The 15,578-nt window shown below is 44.6% G+C and overlaps 1 protein-coding gene across 2 annotated transcripts in view; it reads right to left on the reverse strand.

Annotated features, from left to right (window-relative positions):
* Positions 1–1,332: 1,332 nt before the first annotated feature.
* Positions 1,333–15,578, reverse strand: part of Lhcgr (luteinizing hormone/choriogonadotropin receptor) — a 50,161-nt gene continuing 35,915 nt past the window's right edge. Inside the window, exons 8-11 of one of the 2 annotated variants that reach the window (XM_021218338.1) lie at positions 13,826–13,900; positions 11,711–11,896; positions 8,510–8,590; positions 1,333–2,905 (exon numbers count right to left, since the gene is read on the reverse strand). In XM_021218338.1, the coding sequence (XP_021073997.1) occupies positions 1,762–2,905; positions 8,510–8,590; positions 11,711–11,896; positions 13,826–13,900 (1,486 nt within the window). In that variant the 3' untranslated portion in view covers positions 1,333–1,761. The remainder of the gene's footprint in view (positions 2,906–8,509; positions 8,591–11,710; positions 11,897–13,825; positions 13,901–15,578) is intronic. The other variant, XM_029531507.1, reaches the window with a different exon arrangement.

A 15,578-nucleotide genomic window follows, 5' to 3' on the forward strand; every position in this document is an offset into this window, starting at 1 on the left:
TAGTGTTGATGTATGGGTCTTCACTACATAGTTTCTTTAACATTTCTGTACATTTGAAAATGTTCATAATAAAATATTGGGAAAACTTAAGGAATGTTGAATGTATATAAGGTTTTAAATAACAAAACCTAGCTACCTAATAAATATTTGTCTGTCCATCTGTCAGTGTATTCAATTTTTTGGTTTATTTCAATGCAAAGTAACTCTTGGAAAACAATGATTTTTTTTTTTCAGTATGGGAATCATTAAAGAGGCTAGGCTTTGTGAGTGAGCTTTGAGATTGAATCTTTTTACTTGAATCTTTTCCTAGTTTTCAGTACTTTCAAAAATGGTGATGGTCTTTTTTTCTTGTATAAGATAATGGCATCGGAACTGTAGAGTTTTCTGAAGATTCAGTTGGTAAGATTATGTCATACACTCACCAAGATGCTGTGTGTGTAATGAATTTTCAATCACAAAGGCAAAGGGGCAAACAAAAGCTGCGCAGTTAACACGTCGGTCGGTCGGTTGTCCTGCAAGAGTCAGCTGTAGTGAAAAACGAGAGCTTCTGACAATACTAGATATATTTCCCAATAAAGTGCCAAGCACAGAAATAACGTGTTACTACTTTTTAAAATTTAAATATTTTGTTTTGATTAAAAATGCAAAGGTACCCTATGGAAGAGTTAGGGGAAGGACTGAAGGAAGTGAAGGGGATGGCACCCAAAGGAGTACTAACAATGATACCTTGGAGTCCCCAGAGACTAAGCCATCAACCAAAGAGCATACATGGGCTGGTCTGAGGCCCCCGACTCACATGTAGCAGAGGACTGCCCTGTATGGCCTCAGTGGGAGAGGATGTGCCTTATCTTGTAGAAACTTGAGGCCCTAGGGAAGGAGGAATTCTCTGGGAGGGGCTCCCTCTCAGAGGTTAAAGGGAGTGAAGAACTCTGAGAAGGGATACCGGGATGGGGGCAAAAACCATAAAGCCTGTAAGGATCAAAAAAAATATACTAAGGTGGTAGAAATATTTTCCCATGTAGCTCTAGGAAGTCTAACTAGCTAGGCACACTTGCTATGTATCATTTCCAAGATCCTGAGATAGGAGATGAGGAAACAAAATGGGCTGAGGTGGGTTCTTGCCCATGAGGGGTTCAGGATCTGTAAGCCAAACAAGTATGCAGGATGTGCCTTCAGATGGAAAGCTAAGTAAGCTGAGTGTTAATGGGAAATAGAAGTCTCTAGAATAGAGCTGTCTCGTAGAATTCCTTGCACTGATGAAAACAGTGTGAATCTGTGCCTCCTTTGAATCTGTGCCACCTGTTACTAAAGAGACCCATGGAGCACTTGAAATATGGCTAAGAAACTTTTATTTACCATGCAAGGCTAACAGCTACCACACTGCACAGTGCATCTCTGGAATGTATTTACCAAACTACCTGAGGACAAAGACCACTTTAAATTTCCAGTCTGTTATGAATATATATTTGGAGGTTGCAACGTAAATCACAAGATGGAAGTGAAAAAGACATGGAAAATGACAACTTAGATTTTCTTAATATTAGGTTCAACAAACAAAATTATCTGTCTAAATTATTGTAAAAAATTTCTAAACCCTTCTGAAATTTATGTCATCAAGTGCCTTGGGCTACCCTTTGAAGCAAGTTTCAATTCTCCTGAAGTGCCTAAGGATAACTATTTTTCTAAAACACATTATATTAAAGTGACTAATTTGGGTGGACTTTTTTTGGGAGTATATTTAGATACAATTCAGTAATTCAGTTACTGAATTAACACTGGCGGAGGTGGAGGTTGTTGACAGTGCACTATGGATAACTTCAGGTCAGTCTGGGAAGACTTACTTGATCTTGGGAAGCCATTTTTGCAGTTGAAGGTATGTGCAGAAAATTCCTTCCTTCTGTAAAGTTCAGCCCGGTGTTTACAGCAGCCAAATCTGCTCAGCAATAGAAAGAAATCTCTCTGAAATGCCCTCGTGAAAATTGCATACAGAAATGGATTGGCACAAGAGTTGACAGGATAAAAAAGGACCAGTAGAACTTTTGAGTTGGTGACCGTGATAAGGGGTACTTTGAAGGCAGCTGAGATGGCAAAGAATGAGATGGGCGCCATGCATGTGAAGTCTGTGAAGATGAGGACAGCCATCTTCTTAGCAATTTTTGTATCCTTGTTAGGAGCTGTCAGCTTTGGATTTTGAACTGCAAAGTAGATCCTAATGTAGCAAGCACAGATGACGACAAAGGCCGCCGCATTGAGGATCAAGATGGATAATATGTAGACTTGTGACAGAGTGGATTCCACATCCATGGGGAGGCAGATGCTGACCTTCATGTAACTGCTGACACCCACAAGGGGCAATGTGGCCATCAGAGTAGAAAAGATCCATCCTCCGAACATAATTGGGATGGCATGTCTCAGTCTCAGCTTTTGGTCCAGCTGAACAGCATAGGTGATGGTGTGCCACCTTTCCAGAGTGATGACTGTAAGGGTGTAGACAGAAAGTTCGCTAGCGAACACAGTAAAGAAGCCAGCTGCACTGCAGCCACTTCCTGTCTGCCAGTCTATGGCATGGTTATAGTACTGCCCTTTTGTTTGGGAGTCTACTGAGGCAATGAGCAGCAGGTAGAGCCCCATGCACAAGTCTGCAAAGGAGAGATTACACATAAGGAAGCGGGGCACCGTCAGTTTATAACGACTGGTCAGGAGAACAAAGAGGACTGTCAAGTTGCCAAAGATGGCTAGTATATTAATTAGCCAAATCAACACCCTAAGGAAGGCATAGCCCATAATGTCTTCACAGGGATTGAAAGCATCTGGTTCTGGAGCACATTGGAGTGTCTTGGGTGAACAGAAGCCATAATCGTAATCCCAGTCACCGAGTTCATTCTCCTCAAAGATGGCAGAATAACTGCAAGACAAACATTGGCTTGAGGGAAATAGAAGAGGTACCCATGATTCTGAGTATTAAAAGAAATCCAAGAATCTTTAGTGGGATTTTAAAGCCCAAGAAACAAAACAAAACAAAGCCATTGTGGTCTTAGCCTTACATCTATTTGTTAAATTATCTCATTTGATGGAATTCTTTCAATAGAAAATGAAAAGCTATCTAGACACTATAAAATATATCTACTTAACACACTGATGCAAAGACTTAATGAAGCTCTTTACATGGAATGATTTTCTTTGAAAAACAAGTTTAGAGACATAATATATACACACTAAATAAAAAAAGTCCTTTCTTGGCATTTTCATAGCTATTCATCTTATTTAGTTGCTAACCAAATTGCTAACAAGCTGTTTGTAGTAGCACACAGTGGGATTGGATGGTTTGCAGCATTAAGAATCATTAACTAGTGGGGACTTGTTTGCACTGAAGTCCCTGGTTAAGCCAGTGTTCCACAGGGGAACTGGGAAATAGCAGCAGATGACTGAGAGTATAGGAGTTGAGGGAGAAGAGGGACAACAGATAAAAGGATGACCTCTAGAACTCCTGGGCCTGCATCCATTCTCTCTCCTAGGGGCACATCTATTGACTTTTTTCTTGACAGCCTTATCCGGTTTTAGTTCTCTCCCCTTCCAATCTCATGGAAATGCTTTCCCAAACAGAATTCTGAGTTGTACTTATCCAACTCAATCCTTCTCCATGCCTAGGTGATAAATTCACATTCCTTTTGATGCTCCTCAAGGCTTTGCTTGCTCTGGGTTCTACCTACTGGAAATTTTCTTTCTCTCTTGATCTCTTTGGTAAATTCTCTATCATCCTGAAAGACATGTTCCTCAAGGAAGTTATTCTTGCTCCTATTCACCAGAGACTTTATTATCTTTCTCTGCAAGGGTTATTTTTAGTAATCAAAACAATTTAACCAATATGTATGTTTATCTTGTTTAATATTATTGAGACAGCCTCATGTAGCTGAGGCTGACCTGAAACTTGCTACACAGCCAAGGTTGGCCTTAAACTCTTGATCCTATCTCCCAAGTGTTAGACTATAGGAATTAATGCTCATGTTTGACTGACTCTTAATTTTGATGTGTGTGTGTGTGTGTGTGTGTGTGCGCGCGCACGTGCCTGAATTTGTCTCTCTGTATGTTGGACAGTGGGGAACTATGCATGCCATTCTTCAGGTAATTTTCTACCTTTGCTATTTGCGATGGGATCTTCCATCCTGGAGGTTACCACGTGGGCTAGGCTGGCTGGCCTGTTTCTGACTGTCTATCGCTGGGACTACAAGATTATTGATCATATCTGGCTGTTTTTCTTCTTTCTCTTTTTAAAATGTGGGTTCTGGACATCAAATTCAAGTATTCATGTTTGCAAGACAAGAACTCTACCAAGATCAAGATCTTACTTCTGAAGTCATGGTGTCTAGCAGAGTTTTGGTTCTATTCAATAAATTTTTGTGGAGTGAGTAAATCCAGACTAGGGAAACCCTGGATCTGGAAGGCATTAATAGTGCAAGGGAACATTGAGCATATATTTGGTGATCGATATGGGTCCAATGAGTTTTGACCTTGTCCATTATCTGATAATTTTGGAAGTTGGATAAGTGAGGTCATTTTCTGGAAAGCTTATTGCAAGTATGTATTTCACCATAGAGTTTTTCTCAATAAAAGATATCTCTCCATTCCTGGAACGATGAGGGTAGCTTCCTCAGTACTGGCCAGCTTTCATAGTACCAGAAGGTGCTTGTTAGGCGGATGGGGAAAACAAGTCTTTAATAGTCTTACTCATCTGTGAACCCTGCCAACTATAATAATGACGTGTGTGGAAAGATACACCCACAGATGCAATAGTGGTTCAACTGTTATAGGGGTAGCCAACTTCTGATTGAATTTAGAAACATTCTACAAGAAAATGCATGCCTGGTACTGTAAATATGGCTAGAACATATGATTGTGGTGCTATAGGGGTAAACCACTACTATTATTTTTCTACGTAGGCAATAGTGTCCAACTGCCCTTTAAATTCAATCTCTATGCCCATAGATTAGTGCAGTTCCCATTCTACATCAAAGAAGTTGCTTTGTGCAGTGAATGACAATTAAAGCAGAAGTTTACAGTTGGTCGAAAGTCAGAGAATAAGTGTTAGTGGTGGGCTTAGCCCAAAAAGGTTTATCTATCCACCCCTCCCCTCAAGACTAGACTGGCTGCTGCACTCATGGACTTACAGCAGCAGTACCTCCTTAAGACCCGCACAAGATCAAGCCGGCCAACATTCCAGTATGAAGTGGGAAGAGGCTCGGAAATTCAGGCTGCTGCTGATCTATTGACAATTAGAGGCTTCTTGGGAAGGGAGAGTCCATTTTCTTTAAGAGAAATGGTAAGTCAATCATTCTTCCAGTGGGTAGCCCCACACTTATGCCCAGTTTGTAGGAAGAACATATTGTACTCAGTGAGTTATTTAAAAATAAAAGAAGACATGAAGTTAGGAGGGATGGGGAGATGGGAGGTAGATGTAGGAAGATTTTAGGGCATGTGTGTGTGTGTGTGTGTGACTATGATATATGAAATTCCCAAAGAGTTAACTGAAATGTATTTTTAAAAGTATCTTTCCCTACTTTCAAAACCTCTCATAATCTATACTTGGAAGTTGTACCTAGTCTACGAATTGATGAGAGAAAATATCTGAAGCCTTCAGTACTAGAGGGAAAAACAACATGAAAATCCAGGAGCAGGATTCAGGTCTGGGGAAGAACTGTGTCCACACAGAGGGTGGCAGAGAATCCCTCATCAGTTTCGTTATTAAACAACTTTAAAGCAACACCCTTATTAGTTTATTTACATCAAAATAATTTCATACTGTTAGTTTTCTAGGAGATGGTGGTTATAAAGAATGAATAAGAAAATGAATCCTTCTTAATATTGGTGCTCACTGATCATCTGGTTGAACCCCTTGTACGGTTAGAAAGAGAGCCAAGATTAACGAAGGTAGAGATATGCTCAAGATCCCTTATGGGGACAGTGTCAGGATTTCACCTTCACATTCTCAGCTCAGAGATCTTTATCATCATTCAGTCAGTGATCTCCAAAGTGTGGTACGTGGATCAGTATCTATGCGAACCACCAGGGTGTTTGTTAAGAATGCATATCAAAATTTAGAGGCACAGAGCCCAGAAATCTGTACTTCAAGCAGGTTCTGTAGATGCTTCATACAAAATAGTAACACAAAACTGGATAAAAATATTTCAACCATTGTGGCCTTTATTTCTTTTATTCTCTTTGCCCTATCAAATCATCTCACCTGTTTGAGGGACTAACTTAGGATGCCTAAAAATGCTGCCATGATTTCTTAACAGATATAAGTAAGTGACCCCACATGTTCCTTCCATGGTCCCTCCTTGGTCTTTTGACTTGCTAGACCTCCTTCTGGCAGGTCTTCCCCTGGGCTAGCTCCCGAGGTCAGTAGCATGCCTACTGACAACAGCAGGTTCTGGTAGCTCTGTTAGGGAGTATAAATGGACTCAGGGACTTAGAAGTATTGGAGGCAGAAGCAGTTACGCCACTGTTCCAGTGACAGCTGACAGAGAAAGAGGACCTGTGTGTGTGTGGGGAGGGGGTCTTAGGAGGACAGTGGGGTCAGCTACAGTGGTGGGAACATCACTGTGCTTTCTTGGGAACAACAGGTGAGACTAGGAATGGCTGGAGAATGGCTATCTGGTGGAACTTTGCATTTATCTAAAAAGTACTTTCAGGGGCCGGTGACATAGCTCAGTAGGTAGAGTGCTCACGTAGTATACACGGGGCCCTTGACTCAGGATGCAACACCAACATGATCTGGATATGAGAGTCCATGCCCTTACTCCCAGAATTCAGGAAGCAGAAGCAGGGAGATCAGAGTTTCAAGGTGATTTTTTGACTGCATCATGAGTTTGAGACCAACCTAGGCTATGCAAATCCCTGTATTTTTTTTTTTTTTTTTAAAAAAAAACAAACCAAAAAACCAGTAGCTCCACCAGGAGCAATGTATCTTAGTTAGATTATCTAGTAATTTTGGGTAGCTTGAAGCTTCTCACCATAGTGAGCCTAAAGGGATGCTCATTTGGAAAGGCTGGGGCTGGGCTGATGATGGTTACTGAGGGTGGGTTAAAGTCTCACCGCAACCACCCCTTGGTGCCACAACTAACTGTATGTGCTTAGAAGTGGTCTTCTGTGTATAAGTACAAAGCCACATGGCTGCAAAGGAATCACGTGGAAGGAGACCAAGAGACATAAAGAGGAAAGGGATGCGCAGGGAAAGGAGTGTTGCAGGGCAGATCGTGGTGACTCAAAGGAAAGAAAGGAAGGAGACAGGCTGACACCCATCCTAAGTGCTGCTGTGATGGCGCCCTTCAGTCTGGGTCTGAAAGTCAAGTCTCATTTCTCTCACTCCCTACTGAGAGGAAAGATGTCCCAGCAAGCATTCGTGCTGCCAAAACTACTCTCCCCAGAAGCTGCATGTCCAGCTCTGCGCTGCAAGAATGTTACTACCAAGGATCACATCCGACTTGGCGATACCTCGAGGTCCAAGGTCTTCCCATCACACCCCCACATTGTCTCCATGGCACTCTGAGATGGAGAGGAGAAGAGAAAATAGAAGAGATTTGAAGAGTATCTGAGAGGGACATCTGGTTTTGCAGTCCTTCAGGGCACATGGGAGGAATAATAATAAATGCGGCTTAGGGACACCGCAGTTGTCTTTTGAGGCATGTTCTTTTACAATTGAAGGTAAGTGAAATGCCAGGGCAGTCAGCATTTAAAGCAAGAAAAATGTTAGGCGTCAGTCAGGAGAATGGACATGTAGCTGCCTTCTAGTGTATGGTAATGATGACATTAAGATTAATATGAAGGAGCTGGAGAGATGGTGTTATTGGTGAAGTGCTTGCTGTGCACACCAAGGACCTCAGTCCTGGGAAAGTGGAGGTCAGAGGATCCCTCAGTTTAGGGGCCAGTCAGCTTAAACTAACTGGTGAGCTCTGGGTCTCAGGGAGACACCCTGTCTCAAAACCACAAAGTAGATGGCGCCTGAAGAAGGACATCCAAGGTGACCTCTGGCCACCCATACAAGCACATGTGCACACACACACACACACACACACACACACACAAAGAGTAACCCCACACTTGGAAGCATGGTCTTTGACAGGAAATCCTTGCCTTTAGAAGCCATGTCTTTGTGGAATATGACTAGTGACAGTTACTTCGGATGAAGCCATCATATAGAGTAGCCCTCGGTGACACCCAAATGCCTGAAAAATGAACCTGCCATTTTATACACACTAATGTTTATAGTAACCACTTCCTTATATTCTTAGACTTTTTCCATTTCATTTGGCTTTTCTTTTAAACAGCTACGATAACACGTACGACCAGTTGGCACTTGCAAAGGGAAAATATTCCCATTTGAAACTATAGAAAAACTACATTACATCCTCTCACCAAGACTTTTATCAAAAGAAAAATCGTCGCAGCAAATAACAATAAGGTGCCCACAGAACAAGCCTTGGCTCCTGCCTGTCTGCGCGTGAATACTTACAGCGTCTCGTTATTCGCTTCTCTAACTGTGCTTTCGCATTGTTTGGAAAAGTTTTCAAAAATGGAAAATGAAAAATTCTGTCTGAAAGAGAAGAGGTAGAAAATGAGAAAAACAAGCCATTGAGCTTTTGATCCTTTAACCCGATGGTGTCTATTTATGCATTACTCATCCACATTCCTTAGCCATCCTACCCTGGGTGAGTTTTGCGCCATTGTCCTGACTGAAATGCTTCCCCGAGGAGAGAGTATATACTCTCATGCATTGTTCTTAGTGTCTCCAGCTTAGAGAAAGTGCTCCTGAATTCAAAGTGCTTTGTGTGAGTTCGGGAGTGGTGGGGGGAAAACACGTAAATTTGTTGTATTGAATCATGAGTTTTTCAATACTTATTAAAAGCTGCTTTTGTGGTGTACTCAAGATTGCTCCTCACCAACTCTCCTCCCTCCTATCGGCCTTGATTAACTACATGCCATTCATGGCTTTAGATTGTAGCTAGAAGGCTTTCTGTCAGGATTCTGTGGGGCTGGGTGTGCCTGCTGTTGTGCACTTAGGCCTTGCGCCTTTGTGTAAAACCTAGCATTGGTGTTCCCTTCTCTTCTGTCTTCCCCTCTGGGAAGTTTGGCTTGAGAAAAGGGGATGTGGCAAGGAGACAGAAGGCTGGTGCATGGCAACCAAACCTACGGGAGGCTCAGAAATAAGAAATGAGGGTGAGGGAGCTGCCGGGAGTGGTACAGCCTTCCTTGCGGAGGATGGAGAGGGGAGGCACCCAATGTGGACATTGCTCTGCTCTGTTATCCAGCAGCAGTGAAATGGGTCCTTGGAATAATGGTAGTCTGCAAATGAAGAAAGATGGGGATTTGACCACATGATCTTTCAAAGACTGACCCTCGTGTTACTCTAGATACTGTTATGTTTGTAAGCTTGCACGGAGTCTCTGTCCCCGTCCCAGTTCCCACTCACCCCATGTGTAATGGGGGAGGGTAGTCCTGGCTCAGTAGTTGACAGACAAGTCCACAGTTAACAGGGACTTGACCTCTGAATGATAACACTGGATGATACACATTCTATCTCCACAGTTACCAAGAATGTCTTAGAAAGCTGTGCCCATAGAGACAGGACCCAAGGAGCTGAAGGGGTTTGCAGCCCCATAGGGGGAACAACAGAACCCCCAGAGCTCCCAGGGACTAAACCACCAACCAGAGTACACATGGAGGGTCTCAAGACTCCAGCTACATATGTAGCAGAGGATGGCCTTGTGGGACATCAGTGAGAGGAGACGCCCTTGGTCTTGTGAAGGCTTTATGTCCCAGTGTAGGGGAATGGCAGGACAGGGAAGTGGGAGTGGGTGGGCTAGTGAGCAGGGGGAGTGGGGATGGGATGGGGGATTTTTGGAGGGGAAAATGAGGAAAGGAGATAGCATTTGAAATGTAAATAAAGAAAATATCTAATAAAAGAAAGAAAGAAAGAAAGAAAGAAAGAAAGAAAGAAAGAAAGAAAGAAAGAAAGAAAGAAAGCTGTGCCCAGGCAGCCAAGTGTGTTATCTATAGAACACCTCAGTTTGCACCCGGATCCCACAGACTGAACTCCAACCCTTCATCTTCACTGGCCTCCTTGGGCTTCATTGTCACAGAAGCACCTGTGACTGAGTAGACATATCCAGGCTCACTCAAGACAATGTGTGTGATGACATTCACATATAGCTCAGACAGGCATAGTCCATAACCCCCTTTCCACCCACAGATAGTCTCTTTTACCGTCTAGAATAAAAGGCTTTGAAGCAAACACTCACACATCTATGATTTCAGGAGGAGTGTGACCTCTTCACTACAGAAGTGTAAGTAGGTGACCAGAACCATCTTCACCCTAAACCACTATATCTGTCTGTCTGTCTGTCTGTCTGTCTGTCTGTCTGTCTGTCTGTCTGTTGTCTTTTACCAGCTTTGCCACCTTCAACCCACCCTTCCATCTGCTGCCCTGCTGAGGTTTCATGAAAGCAAATGTGCATAATCTCACTTTAAAGTCTTTGAAGCTCTTCCTCCTCTGACGCCCTTGGGCGGGTACTCAGAGCCCACCTTGGCCTTCCAGTAACCTGGGCTCCTGTTTCTGTGGGCAATCTTCCTCATTACCCACAGTCTTCCTGTGCTTGCTTTTGGATAACATCCATCTAGTGTCTCTTGCCCCATGCCGTCACAGGAGACATTCCATCTTGGCTCGACTCCCTCCCCTTCCCCCTCCCCCTCCCCCTCTCCCTCCCCCTTCCCTTCTCCAGCCTGGTAGATCAGCTATAAATATGTTAGTTCTAAACAAAAGCAGTGGCAGCCTGGTGTCGTTCCACAGTGCCTTAGCATCTAATGAATTGATTGAGCACATCTCTGCAGTAATGACTCTTCAGAGCATTGCATTTTCCCACTGGGAGTAGTGTATTGGGCAATAAGAACAGCAGAGAGCATCAAGGCTTGCAGTGAAAACAAGCTAGAGACAGGGGTGGGAGAGCAGGAAGTGTTAACATGACTGCACCACATCTTTGCAAAGCTAGCCGTTGCTTTTTCTTTCATTTATACATGTGACACGTGTTGGGTCCGGATGCAGAATGGTGCCTCTCAGCTAGAAAACTCCTGGGAAAGAATGCTGCGAAGAGTGAAATTCTGCCCCCTAATTGCTGCCACCCTCTCCTTCAAGCACCCCACCCGCAGCCTGGAGTGCAGGGAAGCGGTCGGACGCCCGCAGGCACTCTGGTCCTTTTCATAGGATTCCCTAACCGATCTGTAGTGGAAACGTTTCTGTTCGGAAATGGAAGCTGCTTTCCGTGGAAGACAAATAGCTTAAAAACAAAACAAAACAAAACAAGCCCAAAACCAAACCACGTGGTACTCTGACAATTTTAAATTTAAGATTGAGTAAAATGTTTTCTGTTGAGAGAACGGGCTTTGACACCAGGTTTTGCAAAGGTGCTGCAGAGGTACTTTAGCGTTTGGCAGGTTTATGAAGCGCCGGGCCGGGCACGTGGAGACCTCAGGATGAGGAACAGCTCATTTTGGTTTTGTCTAAAAGCTGCGCCACGACTGCAGCAGGGCACCATGGGCCACCGACTAGATCAGAGCTTCTCTGCAGCACCATGGTTCCCTCTCCTGCTCACTTTGTCTGTCTTCGGTCCCCTCTCCTGCTCACTTTGTCTGTCTTAGGTCCCCTCTCCTGCTCACTTACTCTGTCTTCGGCAGGCTCCTAAAAGCGCAGCAGTGGCTAGGGTAGGTCAGCATGGCGACCAGTAGGCTGGTGAATTTTTCTCTGGAGGGCAGTGTTTTCAGCGAGTAGGATGACGTGGCGATGAGCGTCTGAATGGACTCCAGCCCGTGGCTCGGCAGGGCCTGCAATTTGGTGGAAGAGATGTCCCTGAACCGCAAAGGGGAGAGAGGCCCTTTATTGACTGATTTTACACATTTTACTCCAAGGCCCTCCCCTAAGGTCCGGGAAATCTTTCCTCCGTTTTGTTTTTCCTACAATTCATCGCTTCTGTCATCATGATCTGAATTCCAAAGAACTGTTGTGGGATTTTTCATCTTACTGTCACCCACTATTCTTCTCAAGGTTGCCTGTGGCTCCGTATACCTTTCATATGGTTACTAGAATTTTTCTCTGCTGTGTCCTGATTCCTCTGTATCTCTGACTCCTTCCCTCTGCCCCTCCCTCCTTATGTCTACTCTCCACCCCTTCCTCTCTCCTGACCTCTCCCTATTTTACAAAACCCAACAGCTTGCTTCCTAACACAGTGTGCACATAGGTGACATCAGCTTTTGTGTTCTGGCCCAGGGGGAAATATTCAGGGCTTTGATGCCTCTGTGTCTGATTGATTAAGCTCTGCAGGGGAGGTTTTCATAAAGTGCAGATGAACCACCCTATTAAGAGCTTCATGTGGCACTAGCTATCATCCGCCCAGGAAGCAGAGCACACGCGCTCTAATAACTAGTTAGATGTGTCCATCCAAAGCAAGCAAACACCATGCGGAGCTAACAGAGCTGCGCCGAAGGCTTGGGGGCTTTAAACAAAGCTCCTTGGTTTTACTAGACTGGAGGCAAACTCTAAGGAAACCCCAAATGTACAACATTTCAGGGAGAGGGGGTTTTGGTAGGAGTTGTAGTTTTTAAACCCTGCTTGTATTCTAAGAGGTTAATGCCCAACCCTTTCCCAGCAGCACATCCTCTGCCCCCACTGGGAGGCTCAGGGCCTGACACAAGGCAGTGGGAGGCAGGGAAGGGCAGGAGTATGAACTGGAATGTACCAGGGTCCAAGTTCCTGGGAGAACAGTGGAAACAGGAGACTATGTCCCACGGGCTGTAGCCCCCCTCCTGCTTCTGGTTCTTGCTGGTTAGGAAGCCAGTGCTCCGTTCTGATTTAGAGTCTTTGTACGAATTGTTAGATCAGGTTGCAGACTTTTCCCAGACATGGAGGAGGTTGTAGTTTGTTTTCTGAGTGGCCTCATATGTCTGGGAAGTCATCGCCCTGGAATGAAACCTACTATTGGGATTCTGCTAACTGGCCATGTGACCAAACTGTCTTCGGAATGTCCGTGCTTTTACTTAAAGTCCTGAGAGTCTCTCAGCTTCGGTTGGAGAAGCTTTTATTTGTACAGGACCTTGCATCGAAGCCCAACTCGTGGAGAGTTCGAGACTGACTCCTCACGCGATTATAGGGAGAATCCACCTGCAACATCTCAGCCACGGCCATTCAAATGCTAGGGGCAGTTCAAGTCAGAATGAATTCTCTGAGTGAGTTCTGGTGGGGGAGGGGAGCTACCACCCACTAGCACATGAGGCCACACCCTGTGTTTGGCATTACTGGTTGACTTATGGCCTCTCGAAGTCACATTTTTTTTTTTTTTTTGCTAGAAGCTCAGAATATTTTATTTGGACATAAGCTGAGACCAAATGAGGCAGGGCATCGTGCTAAGCCATAATCTACTATGCATATCTCCTAATAAAACTGAGGGGAAGGTGAATTACCAGAGAAGACAGAAACACAAACACCATGTAGAAACCAATGCCATGGTTTCTCAACACTCAACAACAATGGTAATAACACATGGAGACTGAGGTCAGGCTACACAACCAGAGGGACCTTCAACAGATAAGAGAAAGGCTGAGTATAATCTTCCCTTAGAGGCATCAAACTGCAGTCCCTGGAGATGTGGGCTATGTCAGAGGCAGTGCTTCATGTCAGTAGGACAGGCCTGACACCTTTGATCCTTTTCAGCTATAGAGGTTGCAAGCCAGGCTGGCAGTGACAGCACTCTGTGGGGGCAGGAGGCTGCACCACAGTACTCACAGGATGCTGGGCCCCGAGGCCCCCTGGAAGGCTCTGCTGTGCATCTTCTTCAGGTGGAGGTTTTCTTTTAACTCCCTGTGAGGGAAAACCAGTTTCCTTAGTCACACCTGCACTTCACACCAACTTTCACAGTTGTGTGTGGTGGGGCGGAGGGGTTGGGGGAGGGATAGACAAACTAGAAAAAGATGGTGTTCTTGGTGAAACTGTGGAATTGCTAGTGCATGTATTTGGCTTCACCTAGTGTTCGTCCTTTCCTGTCGTTTGGCAAAACCCTTTGTCCCACGATTTAACAGATTCTCCTGTTGGATTTGTGAGAATTTGCTACCAAGCTGCTTGGGGAGGATTCAAGTGCTCCTCGGGCTCCTCGGGCTACTGGGTTAAAGTGCAGCGAGCTCCTTATCGGTCTGAGATTTTGTGACCTTGGAGGCCTCAGAATTTGTCAAAAGCCATAAACCAAACCAAAAAGCGAGGCTTCTAAGTGGTTCTTCTCATAGTGTAATCTGATTCCTTTGAGATGTGTGTCCTCAGCGGGCATGTGTGTCACAGCCTGTGTCCAGGTGGCTGAAGTCACAAAGAACTGTCTCTGTTGGGAAGATCCCAGAATCCTTGTTCTGCCTCCAATCTCTGTCCTTTCTCTAACAAAAGAACACTCTGAATTTCCTCCTGTGTTATGGAAGCCTTCTCTCTTTGACCCTCACATTCTCAAAGTTCTGAAAAGCTCTATTTGCCAGCCTGTCTGAGCACATCTCTTCAATGGCTGGTCCTCTCGCTGGCTTCTGCCTGGAACACATTTTTCCTTCTGCTTTTGTCTATCCACATTAGACTGGCTCAAAGCCTGCACCCCCACTCCCCACTGTTATTTAACCCTTTCCCTCCTCTGAAATTCTGGAGGACCTGCTTGCTCTCTGGCCAAGCACAACATATACTGCCTTCAGTTATCTTTCAGGTACAGTTCTCACACCGCTTGGGACTGCCTTTTCCTGTGCTGTGAATCGTAAACCCAGCAGCTTACAGATTACCCCTTTTCATCTCTGCTGGAACATAGCATGCGGCCTTCAGTAGAGCTGTGGTTGTTGCATGAATAACAGAAGGGGGCAGCTGAGAGTGGACCAAGGCGGCTGGGATGCTCCTTCCCTAATCTTGGGGTTCTTGTGAATGACCTCTTTATGCAACTGTCAAGTGAACAAGACAGTTTCTTCCGTATGTGGTGGGATCTAGACCCTGAGCTGAGTGCATACAAACCTTTATCTACTCATTCACAAGAATCATGGGATAAACTTAATCAATGTTGCAGCATGCTAAGCCCTATGGGTACAAATCTGACCGTCCCACTTGCTGGATCAATCCTCAGAATGAATAATCCTCTATTAGCAGCCTTGCTTACAATGAGGGCACAGTGGCTTGGGCAGTCAACTTGCTCAAGGTGATACAAGGTGATAGAGAGTGAGCCTTAGGCCTTGGCTCTCCTCTGCTAAACTGTACAGCATGGTTTCAGCACAGTGGGCTGCTTGGCTTAAGATCTACAGTTAAAAATCATGAGTATATTATTTAGACTTGGGGTACTTAGTCTCAGACCTTGACATATGAGGGTCTCCTGGGAGCCTCTTTTTTTTTTTTTTTTTTTNTAAAATTTTTTTTTNTTNTTNTTNTTTTNTTTNTTTACATTTCAAATGCTATCCCGAAAGTTTCCTAAACCCTCCCCCCACCTCTGTTCCCCTACCCACCCACTCCCACTACTTGGCCCAGGCCTTGC

The sequence above is a fragment of the Mus pahari genome, chromosome 18 (genome assembly GCF_900095145.1).
Source record: "Mus pahari chromosome 18, PAHARI_EIJ_v1.1, whole genome shotgun sequence".
Taxonomy (NCBI): Eukaryota; Metazoa; Chordata; class Mammalia; order Rodentia; family Muridae; genus Mus; species Mus pahari.